This window comes from Drosophila melanogaster, chromosome X (genome assembly GCF_000001215.4).
Source record: "Drosophila melanogaster chromosome X".
Lineage (NCBI taxonomy): Eukaryota > Metazoa > Arthropoda > Insecta > Diptera > Drosophilidae > Drosophila > Drosophila melanogaster.
This window is the reverse complement of record NC_004354.4, coordinates 11,070,163-11,087,537: the sequence shown is the minus strand read 5'-3', so window position 1 is coordinate 11,087,537 and position 17,375 is coordinate 11,070,163. Positions and strand designations below refer to the sequence as shown.

Here is a 17,375-nt window from a genome sequence, read left to right as displayed (position 1 = left end):
TTGCATATTTCTTAGCTTGCGAGTTTTTGATTCTACAGAGTAAAAAAAAAATACCTAAATGTTTGTGTAAATCAATGAAATTAATAGCTTAACTTGTTTTCTTCATATTTCTCGGTTAAAAAGTTATGGAAATATGATATTTTGTAGTTTGATAGAAAATTTTTAATGAAATTTCTATGACTTTCCACATCTCGTTTACTTTTCATGGAAATACACTTCTATTCACCCCAATTGATGACTTTATTTTCTGATTGTGTGGGCTAGTTCCCTATTGAATTCAATTATTTTCAAGCGTTTACTGCTGCTTGCGATCAATTAGTTTAATAATCAATTTAGGTGTGCTGTTAATGCTTAGCTAAATGTAAAGAGTGAGTCAGCTAAACGATTTAAACAAATTTTCTGCCACGTTTATTTGTTGGCGAAAAAGCGCGTTGATTTGCGCTATTCATGTGACGATGTTTAGAGTAAATTGAGTTGTATTTTAAATTATTTCTGTTAACATTTGTAAACGAATAAAGTTTTTTTCCATTGCAAGAAGTTGAAATTTAACCCTCTTTGGATGTAAGCTTTTCAATATATTTAGTCTTAATAAGTCTAGCTCAAAAATAAGTACTATAATTTAATAATTATATACATTTTACATAGCCTCGGCCCATTACCTTAATTTTAATGATACAAAGATGTTACTATGTAAGTCGGAAGCTTATTAAAAACCGAAAATCATCAAATCAACTAGATGCACAATGTTAAGATCATGTTTTTATTAAGATTATATTTTAGATAGATACTCTTGAGGTGGCATTGGTTTCTTGAGATGGAAAATACATCTATCTATCTATGTATCTATAAGAACTTAAATATCTGGCGGCCTGCTTGCGATCTGCGATCAACCGATTGAGTTGAGCTTTGACCCATGGAAAGAGGAGCGCGGTGGGCTATCTACCCATGATATCCAGTTTAGGGGTTGCCCTGCCAATGACGTCATAGTTGCTGCGTCAACGAAAAAGAAGATCAATGGTCATTTAAGATCGGTTCGGTTCAGTTCGGTTCGGTTGCGGTGCGCTTCGTCACTCATCGTTCATCGCATCGTATGGTATCGTATGGTATCGTATGGTATCGTATCGCATCGCATCGCTTCGGTTCGGTTTCAGTTCCGTGCTCAAGTTCTCCAGCTGGGGGGTTGGACTTGGACTTGGAGCTTGGGGCTTGGTTAAAAAGCCGCCGCTCGCCGGCAAATCAGTTCTGCTGCGATCGCGCCACTGCGCACTACGTAACGCTTCGGGAATCGCACATCCAGATCCAGATTCAGATCCACATCCAGATATCTGTGACATTTTGTCGAGTGAGTTGCGTTCTCAAAGATACAAGATACATCCGTGCGCGTATGTGTGTGTTTGCATGAATTTCGGCTCTTTTAATACCCTTTTTTTTTCGCGTGCACTAAGTGTTCCTATGTGTGTGTGTGTGGAGTTGCTTTTCAGTTGGGGCCGCAACTGCAACAATAAAATGCAATTAAGCCGCTCAAATCAACAATAAATTGAATTAAAGCGCGTGAACAGCGCTTAACAACTTCAACAGCGGCGATTCGAGCGAAATGTGGGTGAGAGTTTAAGGCTCCATCGGTTTTGACTTTCTGATTGTACAAATATGTATATATATATACTATAGCATACATACCTTCGACTAATTAATGCAAAACGCTGGCCGGCAGCTTTTGCATAATATTCTCTGAATAACTTTAATGCAATTAATCCCGCTGTGATCTTTCGTGTTTTCACTATTTCGCGCGGTTTATTCAATTTGAATTTCAATTTATTTTCGGTTTTTCTGTTTCATTTTGTTTATACATATATATATTTGTTCGGTCTAGTCTGCTCATCGGGCGATTTAATTAACATTTTCCGTGCTGCTGTGCTGTTGTTGTTGCTGGTAAATATGAAATTAAAGTGCAATTAACTATTATATATACATATATATATATATACATATATATATGTATATCTATGGTTTTGCTGAACTTGCGGACAAAAGGGATTTCCGTTTTTGAAAGTGCGACTCCGCTCGATTATTCTCCGTCCGTCGAATGTGTTTGCATCTTAATGAGGATAAATTTGTTATGGCCACTTCCCGTTCGCTATTGTTGTTGTTGTTGTTGTTGTTGTTGTTGTTTTTGCTGTGGTCGGTCGAAGGGGGCGTGACTTATTGGCCATGCATTACGCCATGTTAATTGAAACTTGTCGCTTGGCTAGCTGATTATGCAGACGCCATATTAATTGGACCATGGACCATGAGAGCATGGACCATCCATGTCCTCTAATCGAAATCCCGGCGACATTTGGATGAGTTGGGCGGTGGAAGCTGGCCAAACCAGTTACGGAGATCATTGGGATTTTGGCTTATCGATCCGGACTTAGATTGTGTGTGTGTGTGTTTGTGTTTACCCTGTTTATCTCGCCGGCAATGTGCGTTGAACCTTTGAGCTGCATCTGAAATAAGTAGAATGCAATGTAGTTAAGCTTTTTCTTGGGGTATATTCACTTGCCTACTTATTTTTATTAATTATTTTCCAAATATATCAAATATATATCAAATATATCAAATATATTATATACATCAAATTTTCAAATATGCAAATATCATTTAATGCTATTGGTACAGCTATTAATCAACTATACATGTAAATTGTTTATGCTTGTTACACTAAATTGAGTAATAATCCGGAAAACTCATGATAATTGACGGTTTGACAAAAATGATAGTAATATAGCATTTTGCAAGGGCAGAACTGCCACTTTGTAAATACAGTGATTGGAGTATCTATTAATTAGACAAAACTTGGCTTGCTGATATACTGCAAATATTTGTAAATTACTAGGTTCGGGCCTTTTAGCAGCTTTTTTTATGCCTTTAAATTGCAACTGCAATGAATTGAAGTACAAGAAATAAGTCATTCTGTTTAATGGAAAGTTAACGAGACTCATTTCTCAAATTCGCTAAATAAATTATATAAAAATGTATTCATATATTTTAACATTATATGACATAATGTTGAGTAAAGGGTATCCGTAAAATATCACTTGCATTTAATTTTTTGTAACTGCCTCGTTTGCTGCTTCTCGAATTTGCATAAAATGGAAATTAGTTTGTGTACTTAAAATTTCCAATTGAATTGGTTTTTTGACTCTGCTATTTGAAATCTGATTTTTATTTGTGCGTTGTTCAAATTCACCCCTCTCTTTCTATTTCTCTTTTGATTTACACTGCGGTGGTCACTGTGTTGTGTGTTTCAGTTTCGTTTTCAGTCAAATGCGGCACTAAAATGTTAATTCAGCCAAAGCAAACAACGATTATCGAGTGAAATAGGAATCGAACGCCACAAATCGCGAACTCGGGGTGAAGATCGAGTGCCTCGATGACTATGTTTTGGCAACAAAATGTAGACCACCAGTCGGATGAGCAGGACAAACAGGCGAAGGGTGCGGCGCCCACAAAGAGATTGAACATCAGCTTCAATGTGAAGATCGCGGTGAATGTGAATACCAAGATGACCACCACCCACATCAATCAGCAGGCACCTGGCACCTCCTCCTCCTCGTCGAACTCCCAGAATGCCTCACCCAGCAAGATTGTGGTCCGCCAGCAGAGCAGCTCCTTCGATCTACGTCAGCAATTGGCTCGCTTAGGCCGCCAATTGGCCAGTGGCCAGGATGGCCATGGCGGCATATCCACCATACTGATCATCAATCTTCTCCTGCTCATTCTACTCTCGATCTGCTGCGATGTCTGCCGATCGCACAACTATACGGTGCACCAGAGTCCCGAACCCGTCTCCAAAGACCAAATGCGCCTGCTGCGTCCCAAGCTGGACAGCGATGTGGTCGAGAAGGTGGCCATCTGGCACAAGCACGCCGCCGCAGCTCCGCCAAGCATTGTCGAGGGCATCGCCATCAGCAGCAGGCCACAGTCAACGATGGCCCATCATCCAGATGATCGAGATCGGGATCGTGATCCTTCGGAGGAACAGCATGGCGTCGACGAGCGAATGGTCCTGGAACGCGTGACCAGGGATTGTGTGCAGCGCTGCATTGTTGAGGTGAGTTCTAGATTTCTAACATTACCTAAGTTTTATATTGTATTTACATACATTGTGATAATGCACATTTCGTGATGGTGTCAAAAGAGCATAAAACATGCATAAAACATGCATAAAACATGACTTTCCCCAGGGCAAAGCAAAGAAAAAAAAGGGTAAAGCGACATTCGGGTGCGAAATGTTTATTTTTCCAGTTTTGCTTGTGTCAACGATATAATCAAAAAACAATCTAAACAAGTGCAACTCGAGCTTGCTAACTCATCACGTAGACCAAGTTATATATTCCAACGATTATTTATTTATTTTTTTTTTGGCTTGGTTTTTATTTCTCAGACATTTAGCTGACTAGCTTATTGAGTTGAATGAATTTTCCAACCATTCCAGTGGCCATTAATCGCTCACTCGCACTCGGCTAATTAAATTATATGTGTAATTGAAGATCGTCGAGTTAAGTCGGTGATTAAACATATGTACATACATATGTATGCATGTGGGCTGGATGAAGTGACATTTCAATTTGCTGAAACAGAACAAACAGATCGGGATTAGAATCTTGCTCATTATTTGGGTTACCTCCTCGTCTCGGCTCGGCTTTATTGCAATTTGCATACTGAGTGGGTGTGTGTTTTATCTGGCTTTTGTGCCATATAGACATGTCACATGTCACATGTCACATGCTTTGCACAGAAAATCATCACCATGGCACCCATAGTGTGTTATATGTTTATTTCATACATTTTTATTTACGCACGTATATTTTTCATTAATTCCCCCACTAGTTTCATGTCCTGGTGAGCTTAATTAAAAATGCTTTTAATTAGGCAACCGATTGACTTGTTTTATTTGCTGCACTTTGTTAATGCTTTAATTGCGGCTAAGTGAGTGCAGAGGTTTTTGTAATGCGAGCTGTGAAATGCGTCAAAGGGGTGATGAAAAAGTGTGCCTTTAATTAATTATAAAATATAGATAAGGGCATATACATTGAGATATGGTGTCAAAGCTTTGGAAACTGCTAAACATATTGATTTACAATTACAACAATCTGGGGAATGTTAATACATATTAAGTTTAAAATACTAATTTGTATTAATGAAATTGATGAGATTAATGTTTCTTATGGAGGTAATTACTCCAAGATGCCCAGTATTTCCCCTCAACAATGCAATTTACCTGCTAAAATGCTCAACTACATACACATGCTATATAGTCATCACTTCAGCTGGCACATAAGTACACACATGTGTACATACATCTTTTGCAGTACAAATTTGCGGACTGTAATTACTATATTATCGCAGAGTGTGTAATCGGAGTGGGCCGCATGTAAATCAGTGACTTGGCGGGTACTTCATTCATTAGGAAAGCGCCAATTCAGTAATCCACAATTCGACACTCCAGTTACACAAAGCCCCATTGCGCCAATTAAAATTAATGATAAGCGAGCGCCATCTGGCGTTCAGAAGGCGAGTGGATTGAATTTAATGATCAGAGAGAAAGAGAGAGACAGAGAGAGCATTGGTGTATCCATCAAAAATCAGTTGTTCGCTCATATGTCATGTTAAATTATATATTCACTCTTAAATTATAATTTGTGTCGTTTAACTATTTAGTTCAGCTCTCATGCTGTACACAATTGCCATTTTAATCGATACCTTGATTACGCATTTCAGTTCTTCCTATCACTCTTTTCTAATCGCTTGAGCTGGTGATGATTTAGCTCCAGGAATAAACTAGACCAAACCAAACCTTCATTTTCCAACCAGTAACTGAATTTCGCATAGCCTAGAAAGGCGAGGCGAACAAAAGAAATTTTATTAAGATGTTTTGCCTTGTTGGAATCGAGAGTGAGCAAAATGTTTAGTCAATTTAAGTGTACGGGTACGTGTAGGCAGTGCTATAATTGCGGTGCAGTTAATAGCAGTGCTGTTGAAATAAAAAAATATATTGTTAACCCAAAATTAACAAATATGTATGTACTTCATTCGCACTCGCGGAAGTTGGGTGGCTCATGATTAAGGTTAGTTTAAAATATTAAAGAGACATAAAGCCTATCAATTTGCGATAGAATACAGTACTAAGGCTTAAAAACTCTTTTATAGGTTTCATAATTAATTGTATTTGCAATTAAAGTACTATTAATTTGGGCGCTGCTGTGCGTTCGTAAGCACACAAGTGTATTTTCTTTGGCTCGCTTTTCCAGAGCCTGACGGCAGCAACAACAATGGGACAATAATGGTGTCAATAACACACCAACCCAGTCTGGCGGCCTTCCCTCCGGCCCCGCCCCCTTTCTAATGTGTGCCTGTGTGTGTGTGTGTGTGTGTATGGGTGTGCCTGTGTGTGTGGGTCGGTTTCCGAGTTAATGTAATAGAAATTGTACAACAAAAGATGAGCAATGACGACATGAAAACCCCCAACGCCAATTAGTCTCGGGCCCCAGGCTCAATCTTTCGTCTCCCGGGGGGTTCTTCACCAGCTTCACCAGCTTCATGGATTTTTTTCCTCGTTTTTCCGCTTGGCGAAGGGAGGAGCTCTCTTTCGCTGTGTGAAGAGCTATTTCTGTTTGTGAAAAAGCCAATCAAGCTAAATTAATAAAATATTACGTAGAACTCTAAATTAAATTGACGCGTGTGCGAATCACAAAAAAAAAAAAAACAAAAATAAAGAACAAAATGGAAAGTGCAAGCACCAGAAAAGTACACACACTCGTGTTTGAGTGTGAGGAAATCCAAATCCACGGCGGGAAATCCCCTTGTAATTACTTGTCCATTTAGCAAGCTGGAGCCACACAATTAACAAAGTTGGCCACTTTAAGGAGTTTCCAAATGGCGCAGGGGGCAACTCAAAGAGTGCCAAATTGGATTTTAAGTACTGGCTTTCCATTTTTTTTTTTTTTTTTTGGGTAAAGGAACTCAAAGGATTGCGGATTTGCGAGATACAAACGGAAGTAGAGATTTGACTTGAGCTCATGTGAAGTTTAAAAGAAATATTTAATGACCCGTGGGATTTTGCTTAAATTTATGTACAACTTGAAGATTTACTCGTAAAAAAGGTTAAAGTTTTCTTTAGCTTACAATCGAATCTCAGTTACAGTTTGTTAATATCTATACATAACTTTTTATGACTGCTAGCCCTCTTTAAAGATACTTTTTATTAGCATCTGGCAAATGGGTTTGTTTTGTATTTAAGCCACAAGCATCGAGTTTTGCATGGATGACCCCGTTTTAAGCCGGTAGCCCTTGATGGCTCAAAAAGTCTAGTCTATGCAAATGGCTTCTAAACTCGGTAGATCTTCATGGCTCACGTGGCCAAAACGAGTTTCGACCAAATTTATGCAGCATCATTGGTTCTCGGAAACCTAATTTCAATGCAAAAATAAAACGAAGGAATACATTATGTGTGTGTGTTAACAAAGCGAACTTAATCGAGAGTATATAACATATTTGTGTTCATTTTATTAGCGAGATGCTCGAGGTCTCTCTCCCTGCTCCACAATGATAATTGATCGAAATAATTGAACCATCGGCATTGGCACAGAAATCGCGTTTATATGGCCATTGCTATATTGTTTTATATATGCACATATATATGTGTGACGACTTCAGCTTTTTCCCACGCAAACTCACCGCAACTTCCGTTCCCAAGTGACCAAAATAAAATACTAAATGCTTTCACATTTTCATTGTAATTATTTCCTTTCCCCTTTTCCAGGAGGATCTGTTTCTGGACGAATTTGGAATACAGTGCGAAAAGGCGGACAATGGCGAGAAGTGCTACAAAACACGAGTAAGTCGAAGACATTGGGGAGCCGGCATTGAAATGGGATAGGATCGTTAAGTCGGGTAATCCGATACCATTGTTCGCGCTCTGGATTAACCACTCCAGTTACCAGATCAATTGGACACGAACTCAAAGTGCATAATCCTCTGCCAGTCGTTCTCCTTCTCCAAGCAACTGAGGAAGCCATCGAAGAGGATCTTCATGAGCTCCCTCTTGCTTGTTTTCGATCTTGTCGTCCTGGGCTCCTTTCCCATTCCTTTCCCTTTCCTTTCCTTCTGTGGTAATTTACACTTGACCATCAATGAGTGGTTTTGACTGCAAAGTAACTAAGAACGGGAATTTTTGCGCAGCGGGTGTTTTAAAGATACAAAAATATATTTAAATGCTGCCAAATTGACAGATATTCTATTCTGATATGTTCTACCCGGTTTCCTTAACCATTTTTCGCCCTTTTTTTTTTTGCAGTGCACCAAGGGCTGTGCCCAGTGGTATCGCGCCCTCAAGGAGCTGGAGTCCTGCCAGGAGGCCTGCGTAAGTTTTAGCTCATCACCAATCATCCCACCCAGAACTAAGTACCCAGCTCCCATTACACAATCCATATTCAGATCCAGTTTGACCCCTTTCGTTGTTGTCTCCCCTTTTGGCCCGTCCGCAGCTGTCCCTCCAGTTCTACCCGTACGACATGCCCTGCATCGGTGCCTGCGAGATGGCCCAGCGGGACTACTGGCACCTCCAGCGACTGGCCATCAGCCACCTGGTGGAGCGGACGCAGCCGCAGCTGGAGCGAGCTCCTCGGGCGGACGGACAGTCCACGCCACTGACCATCCGCTGGGCGATGCACTTTCCGGAACACTACCTGGCCAGCAGACCCTTCAACATTCAGTACCAGTTTGTGGATCACCACGGCGAGGAGCTGGATCTCGAGCAGGAAGACCAGGATGCATCCGGAGAGACGGGTTCCAGTGCCTGGTTTAACTTAGCCGATTACGACTGTGACGAGTATTATGTGTGCGAGATACTGGAGGCCCTGATACCCTACACACAATACAGGGTATGTTTGTTTTGCATCATTTTCATTTTTAATATATTATTTATTTATTTATATACATTTCTTCAGTTCCGATTTGAGTTGCCTTTCGGCGAGAATAGAGACGAAGTCCTCTACTCTCCGGCCACGCCCGCCTACCAAACGCCACCCGAGGGCGCGCCCATCTCGGCTCCGGTCATCGAGCATCTGATGGGTCTCGACGACAGCCACCTGGCTGTCCACTGGCATCCCGGTCGCTTCACCAATGGACCCATCGAGGGTTACCGCCTGCGTTTGAGTTCCTCGGAGGGAAACGCTACAAGTGAACAGGTGAGAGATGGTCATTCAATCATTTCAATTATCCGTAGTAAACATATATACATATACATATATTAGCTGGTTCCGGCCGGACGAGGTAGCTACATCTTTTCCCAGCTACAAGCCGGCACCAACTATACCCTGGCGCTGAGCATGATCAACAAACAGGGTGAGGGTCCGGTGGCCAAGGGATTTGTGCAGACTCACTCCGCTCGAAATGAAAAGCCTGCCAAGGATCTGACAGAAAGTGTCCTGCTCGTCGGACGAAGGGCTGTGATGTGGCAATCGCTGGAACCGGCTGGTGAGAACTCCATGATCTATCAATCTCAGGAGGAATTGGCTGATATCGCCTGGTCAAAGCGGGAGCAACAACTGTGGCTGCTCAACGTCCATGGAGAGTTGCGCAGGTGCGAAGGATTAGATATATAGACAAATTATTTAGCTAAATCCGATGAAATCTTTTCAGCTTAAAATTTGAATCCGGCCAGATGGTGAGTCCAGCGCAGCAGCTCAAGCTGGATCTGGGAAACATATCCAGTGGAAGATGGGTTCCTCGCAGATTGAGCTTCGACTGGCTGCATCATCGACTGTACTTCGCTATGGAGTCGCCAGAGCGAAACCAATCCAGCTTTCAGATTATCAGCACAGATTTGCTGGGTGAATCAACGCAGAAAGTGGGCGAGTCCTTTGATCTGCCCGTTGAGCAGTTGGAAGTGGATGCCCTGAATGGCTGGATTTTCTGGAGGAACGAGGAGTCGCTGTGGCGTCAGGATCTGCATGGTCGAATGATCCATCGCCTGTTGAGGATCAGGCAGCCCGGTTGGTTCCTGGTGCAGCCACAACACTTCATCATCCATCTAATGCTTCCACAGGAGGGTAAATTCCTAGAGATAAGCTACGATGGTGGGTTCAAGCATCCACTGCCGCTACCACCGCCTTCGAATGGAGCTGGAAATGGACCTGCATCCAGCCATTGGCAAAGCTTTGCCCTGTTGGGTCGCTCCCTGCTCCTGCCCGATTCTGGTCAGCTGATCCTGGTTGAGCAGCAGGGTCAGGCAGCCAGTCCCAGTGCCTCATGGCCTCTAAAGAACTTGCCCGACTGTTGGGCCGTGATACTCCTGGTGCCGGAAAGCCAACCACTGACCAGCGCTGGAGGAAAACCGCACAGCTTGAAGGCCTTGCTGGGAGCCCAGGCGGCAAAGATCTCGTGGAAGGAGCCGGAACGCAATCCCTACCAATCGGCGGATGCAGCACGCAGCTGGAGCTACGAACTGGAAGTGCTTGATGTGGCCAGCCAAAGTGCCTTTAGCATTCGCAATATTCGTGGACCCATCTTTGGACTGCAGCGCCTGCAGCCGGATAATCTCTATCAACTGCGAGTTAGGGCAATAAACGTGGATGGAGAGCCGGGCGAGTGGACTGAACCGTTGGCTGCCCGCACCTGGCCACTGGGTCCACATCGCTTGAGATGGGCCAGCCGGCAGGGAAGCGTCATTCATACCAACGAGCTGGGCGAGGGCTTGGAAGTGCAGCAGGAACAGTTGGAGCGACTACCCGGACCCATGACCATGGTGAATGAAAGCGTGGGCTACTACGTCACTGGCGACGGTCTACTGCACTGCATCAATCTGGTGCACAGCCAGTGGGGATGCCCAATCTCGGAGCCACTGCAGCACGTGGGCTCGGTGACTTACGACTGGCGGGGCGGAAGAGTTTATTGGACGGATCTGGCCAGGAATTGCGTGGTGCGCATGGATCCATGGTCGGGCAGTCGGGAACTGTTGCCCGTCTTCGAGGCCAACTTCCTGGCATTGGATCCGCGTCAAGGCCACCTGTACTATGCCACCAGCTCTCAGCTGTCGCGACATGGTTCCACGCCCGATGAAGCGGTCACTTATTATCGTGTTAATGGGCTGGAGGGAAGCATCGCCTCCTTTGTGCTGGACACCCAGCAGGATCAGCTCTTCTGGCTTGTTAAAGGCTCTGGTGCACTGCGTTTGTATCGTGCGCCCCTGACAGCTGGCGGGGATTCACTGCAGATGATCCAGCAGATTAAAGGCGTCTTTCAGGCTGTCCCGGACAGTTTGCAGCTTCTGCGGCCCTTGGGCGCACTTCTTTGGCTGGAGCGGAGTGGCAGGAGAGCTCGCTTGGTCCGCCTGGCTGCTCCTCTGGATGTCATGGAGCTACCGACACCGGACCAGGCCTCTCCTGCCTCCGCATTGCAATTATTGGACCCACAACCATTGCCTCCGCGGGATGAGGGGGTTATTCCAATGACCGTGCTCCCGGATAGCGTGCGTCTGGACGATGGCCACTGGGACGACTTCCATGTGCGCTGGCAGCCATCCACTTCCGGTGGCAATCACAGCGTCTCCTATCGTCTGCTCCTCGAGTTTGGCCAAAGACTACAAACCTTGGATTTGAGCACACCATTTGCCCGGCTGACCCAATTGCCGCAGGCTCAATTGCAGCTAAAGATCAGCATCACACCGCGAACCGCGTGGCGAAGTGGAGACACCACTCGGGTGCAGCTCACCACCCCGCCGGTGGCTCCTAGTCAGCCTCGTCGTCTGCGCGTGTTCGTGGAGCGCTTGGCCACTGCCCTGCAGGAGGCTAATGTGAGTGCTGTGCTCCGCTGGGATGCGCCGGAACAGGGTCAGGAGGCGCCGATGCAGGCGCTGGAGTATCACATCAGCTGTTGGGTGGGCTCAGAGCTGCACGAGGAGTTGCGCCTCAATCAGAGTGCCCTGGAGGCCCGCGTAGAGCACCTGCAACCGGATCAGACGTACCACTTCCAGGTGGAGGCACGTGTGGCTGCCACGGGAGCGGCAGCGGGCGCAGCTAGTCATGCCCTCCATGTGGCACCGGAGGTGCAGGCGGTGCCACGCGTACTCTACGCCAATGCAGAGTTTATTGGCGAACTGGACCTGGACACACGGAATCGCAGGCGACTGGTGCACACGGCCAGTCCGGTTGAGCATCTGGTGGGGATCGAGGGAGAGCAGCGATTGCTGTGGGTCAACGAGCACGTGGAGCTGCTCACCCATGTCCCGGGATCAGCTCCAGCAAAGCTGGCCAGAATGAGGGCCGAGGTCTTGGCACTGGCCGTGGACTGGATACAGCGTATCGTCTACTGGGCGGAACTGGATGCTACTGCACCGCAGGCGGCGATAATCTATCGCCTGGATCTGTGCAACTTTGAAGGGAAGATCCTGCAGGGCGAGCGGGTGTGGAGCACTCCCAGGGGACGGTTGCTGAAGGATCTGGTGGCCCTGCCACAGGCGCAATCTCTGATCTGGTTGGAGTACGAGCAGGGATCTCCGAGAAATGGTTCGCTCCGGGGCAGAAATCTAACCGATGGCTCGGAGCTGGAGTGGGCAACGGTTCAGCCGCTAATCCGTCTGCATGCTGGAAGCTTAGAGCCCGGATCGGAGACCTTGAACCTGGTGGACAACCAGGGCAAGCTGTGTGTCTACGATGTGGCCCGTCAGCTGTGCACGGCCAGCGCTTTGCGGGCACAGCTGAACTTGCTGGGCGAGGACTCCATTGCTGGTCAGTTGGCCCAGGATTCGGGATACCTTTACGCCGTGAAAAACTGGAGCATTCGTGCTTATGGTCGCCGGCGCCAGCAGCTGGAGTATACGGTGGAACTGGAGCCGGAAGAGGTGCGTCTGCTCCAGGCACACAACTATCAGGCCTATCCGCCCAAGAACTGTCTGCTCCTTCCTTCATCCGGCGGATCCCTTTTGAAAGCTACCGATTGTGAGGAGCAGAGATGCCTATTACACTTACCCATGATCACAGCCTCCGAAGATTGTCCACTGCCTATTCCTGGCGTTAGATACCAACTGAATCTTACGTTGGCCAAGGAGCCGGGATCCGAGGAGCACGATCATGGGATGGAGCCCCTGGGACAGTGGCTGCTCGGTGCTGGGGAATCGTTGAATCTTACAGACCTGCTGCCCTTCACCCGTTATCGCGTGTCTGGAATTTTGAGCAGCTTTTACCAAAAGAAGTTGGCATTACCCACCTTGGTGTTGGCACCACTGGAGCTCCTTACCGCCTCTGCCACGCCCTCGCCTCCAAGGAACTTCAGTGTTCGTGTGCTTAGTCCCAGGGAACTGGAGGTCAGCTGGTTGCCGCCGGAGCAGCTGCGTAGCGAAAGTGTCTACTACACGCTCCACTGGCAACAGGAACTGGATGGTGAAAATGTCCAGGATCGGCGGGAATGGGAGGCACATGAGCGGCGACTGGAGACGGCGGGCACTCATCGATTGACTGGAATCAAGCCGGGATCTGGGTATAGCCTGTGGGTTCAGGCCCATGCCACGCCCACCAAGAGCAACAGCAGCGAGCGGCTGCATGTGCGTAGTTTCGCCGAATTACCCGAGTTGCAGCTCCTGGAACTGGGACCCTATTCTCTGAGTCTCACCTGGGCGGGAACACCGGATCCACTGGGATCGCTGCAGCTCGAATGCCGATCGTCGGCTGAGCAACTGCGTCGCAATGTGGCCGGAAATCACACTAAGATGGTGGTGGAGCCATTGCAGCCACGCACCCGCTACCAGTGTCGCCTGCTCCTGGGCTATGCGGCGACGCCGGGAGCTCCACTGTACCATGGCACTGCAGAGGTGTACGAAACTCTGGGAGATGCGCCCAGTCAGCCGGGCAAGCCACAATTGGAGCACATCGCTGAGGAGGTTTTCCGTGTCACCTGGACGGCGGCCCGCGGTAATGGAGCACCCATTGCTCTCTACAATCTGGAGGCACTCCAGGCGAGGAGCGACATTCGCCGGAGGCGCAGAAGAAGGCGCCGCAATAGCGGTGGATCACTAGAGCAGTTGCCGTGGGCTGAGGAACCGGTGGTCGTGGAGGATCAGTGGCTGGACTTCTGCAACACCACCGAGCTGAGCTGCATTGTGAAGAGTCTGCATTCGAGCAGGTTGCTCCTCTTCCGTGTGCGTGCGCGGAGCTTGGAGCACGGATGGGGACCTTACAGCGAGGAGAGCGAACGGGTGGCGGAGCCCTTCGTTTCGCCGGAGAAGAGAGGATCACTGGTCCTGGCCATCATTGCGCCGGCTGCCATCGTTTCCAGCTGCGTTCTGGCATTGGTGCTCGTTCGAAAAGGTAGGTCAGAAGCTTGGGACTTGAAAGGCAACATATTGTATTGATTATATCCGTTCAGTTCAAAAGCGACGACTGCGTGCCAAGAAACTGCTTCAGCAGAGCCGTCCCAGCATCTGGAGCAACCTGTCCACCTTGCAGACGCAACAGCAGCTGATGGCCGTCAGGAATCGCGCCTTCTCCACCACGCTGAGTGATGCGGACATCGCTCTGCTGCCCCAAATTAATTGGAGTCAACTGAAGTTGCTCCGATTTCTTGGCAGCGGTGCTTTTGGTGAGGTATACGAGGGTCAGTTGAAGACGGAGGACTCCGAGGAGCCGCAACGAGTGGCCATCAAGGTGAGTAGTCTTCGGTAGCCGGAAAAGGGGCAACTTTTGAACTGCTTTCGATCCTCCAGAGCCTGCGCAAGGGAGCCAGTGAATTTGCCGAGCTGCTTCAGGAGGCTCAGCTGATGAGCAACTTCAAGCACGAGAACATTGTGTGCCTGGTGGGAATCTGCTTCGACACCGAGTCCATATCTCTGATTATGGAGCACATGGAAGCGGGCGACTTGCTAAGCTACCTACGTGCCGCCAGGGCTACCAGCACCCAGGTGGGTTAAGTTTTATAGGTGGTATTAGTTTAAGTTTACTAAAGATTATGCCCTCTAGGAGCCACAACCCACTGCTGGACTCTCGCTCTCCGAGCTCCTGGCCATGTGCATTGATGTGGCCAACGGCTGCAGTTATCTGGAGGACATGCACTTTGTGCATCGCGACCTGGCCTGCCGGAACTGTTTGGTCACGGAATCGACGGGCAGCACGGATCGTCGGCGCACCGTGAAGATTGGTGACTTCGGATTGGCGAGGGACATCTACAAGAGCGACTACTACCGAAAGGAGGGCGAGGGCCTGCTACCGGTGCGCTGGATGTCGCCGGAGAGTCTCGTCGACGGGTTGTTCACCACACAGTCGGATGTGTGGGCCTTTGGAGTGCTCTGCTGGGAGATCCTCACACTGGGCCAGCAGCCGTATGCGGCGAGGAACAACTTCGAGGTGCTGGCCCATGTCAAGGAGGGCGGACGGCTCCAGCAGCCGCCCATGTGTACGGAGAAGCTGTAAGTCTATCGTTGCTTTCAATTTCATCATTTTCATTCATTACTGAGAGATTAATTCTTTGATTAATCCTGTCCACCAGTTACTCCCTGCTCCTGCTTTGCTGGCGAACGGATCCGTGGGAGCGACCCAGTTTCCGGCGCTGCTACAACACACTCCATGCCATCAGCACCGATTTGCGGCGCACCCAAATGGCCTCGGCAACTGCGGATACGGTTGTCAGCTGCTCCAGGCCGGAGTTCAAGGTGCGATTCGATGGCCAGCCGCTGGAGGAGCATAGAGAGCACAATGAGCGGCCGGAGGATGAGAACCTGACGCTGCGGGAAGTGCCGCTCAAGGATAAGCAACTGTATGCAAACGAGGGAGTCTCGCGACTTTAGAAAGGTGACTCCCATGTCCTTCACAAAGGTCGTCTCAAAACGATTAGCTTTCCATTTAATCTAAGTTCTAAGTTTAATATGTACGAGAATATAAAATGGTCGATGAGGATGGCAAGTTTGTATTCTATTTCAGATTAAGATACTTTTTTTTTTCTTCTCAGATACAGGAATTATGGGCAAGCGCATTGCCTATAAGTTTTATTTGCACCGCTATTTATTTATTTTCTTTAATATTTCAATTAATGGATAGACTTAAATATATTATAAAATTTTTGGTACTAGCTAATGTTTTTTAATGTTATTTTTTAGCTGTAATGCAAGTGTTTGATATCCATATTTTCAACCAAATTGAAATTGTGGTGCTCTCTATTTATTTACTTTGCAGTTTTATTAAATTATATTTTTATATCAGCGACTTGGGACGGCGTGCCCGAAAAATAAAAAAAAAACTTCTTTCGAAAGTAATTTTCATTGTAATTCCCAATCTAATGCCACTCACGACTATGCTTAATTTTATTGAATTTGCCGAGTTTTTAATGCGTGTTGGCCAGAAAAAGTTTGCTTAGCCCCGTCTTTTATTTTCATCATTTTCCTTTGTGTTTCCTTGTTTTGGCACGGCTTTTCCCCGCGAAAATACAATCAAATTAAATGTAAGCGTCGGTGGAAAAGTTTGGCGATACTTCGGCCAGGGAATAATGGCCGGGTTTTGGTAGGCCTATAAATAGAGCTGAGTTAAGGTAATGTTCTTAAAGGTCGCCCTTTCAACTAATCACCGCTGGTGAAGGAATTCTGAGCGGAAAAAGTAAGGTGAAGGGAAAACACCTGACCAAGTTTCTTCCTTGCACGCACGCACGCACATCCACATGCACACGCACCACCCACATACCCATTCAACCACCACCCACTCACGCACCACCCACTTACTCACAACCATGGCCATCCATTTACAAACATGCAGATTTGTCAAATGTTTTGGCAAACTTTTTCTCCCCGCATCGCATTACACAAAAGGCTTCGAGAAAGTGGGTTTTTTTTCGGGGAGGAGGTTGGTGGTGGTGGGGATAAATCAAAAAGTGTAAATAGCAGAACATAAATCGATTACCTTGTGGGGCTCTTGTTAACCCACGAAGAACGGAACATAAATAAACCATTTTTAATATGCGAATAAGCAGCTTAACTTTGTGCAATACCCTGACTTTTGGGTGACAGCAATTCGTCAAGGGATTGCACGCTATTATTGGAAATTCTTCAATCCACTGCTGGCAGTTACTATGTTTCGATAGAAAATGTTAACATTTTAAAAAAATTATACCTACATTTGAGAGCGTATTTAAATTGCGTTTAAAGTCGCCTTTATTTGCCAACAATACAGCTTGGTTTTTATATTTTTCCCCTTAGTTATTGCCATTTGCGTGCTTTTACCTTTGGTCCGGAATTTTGATTCGTTGGGTGGGGGCCAGTGAAACGGGAGCTGCCTTCAAGGTGACTTGCCATTGATTTCGTTTATTATTATGGATGTTTTTTTTTTTGCATTCCCTTACTTTTTTTTGAATGGCAA

At 46.6% G+C, this 17,375-nt stretch overlaps 1 protein-coding gene and 1 non-coding gene across 2 annotated transcripts; one reads left to right on the top strand and one right to left on the bottom strand.

Moving 5' to 3' along the window:
• The first annotated feature begins 1,238 nt into the window (after window positions 1-1,238).
• On the top strand, window positions 1,239-16,097 carry sev (sevenless). The gene is made up of 12 exons (NM_078559.3): window positions 1,239-1,342; window positions 3,291-4,093; window positions 7,805-7,879; window positions 8,339-8,404; window positions 8,529-8,924; window positions 8,991-9,230; window positions 9,297-9,625; window positions 9,685-14,345; window positions 14,404-14,681; window positions 14,741-14,935; window positions 14,994-15,439; window positions 15,520-16,097. The coding sequence occupies exons 2-12, from the start codon at window positions 3,413-3,415 to the stop codon at window positions 15,815-15,817; spliced, it is 7,665 nt and encodes a 2,554-aa protein (NP_511114.2). The 5' UTR covers window positions 1,239-1,342; window positions 3,291-3,412; the 3' UTR covers window positions 15,818-16,097.
• On the bottom strand, window positions 7,766-8,247 carry asRNA:CR44358 (antisense RNA:CR44358). The gene has a single exon (NR_123866.1).
• Window positions 16,098-17,375: the final 1,278 nt, after the last annotated feature.

Coding starts and splice junctions, on each gene's coding strand:
- sev (NM_078559.3), top strand. CDS start 3,413: ATGACTATGTTTTGGCAACAAAATGTAGACCACCAGTCGGATGAGCAG. Junction 4,094..7,804: donor TGCAGCGCTGCATTGTTGAG/GTGAGTTCTAGA, acceptor CCCCTTTTCCAG/GAGGATCTGTTTCTGGACGA. Junction 9,626..9,684: donor GTCCATGGAGAGTTGCGCAG/GTGCGAAGGATT, acceptor AAATCTTTTCAG/CTTAAAATTTGAATCCGGCC.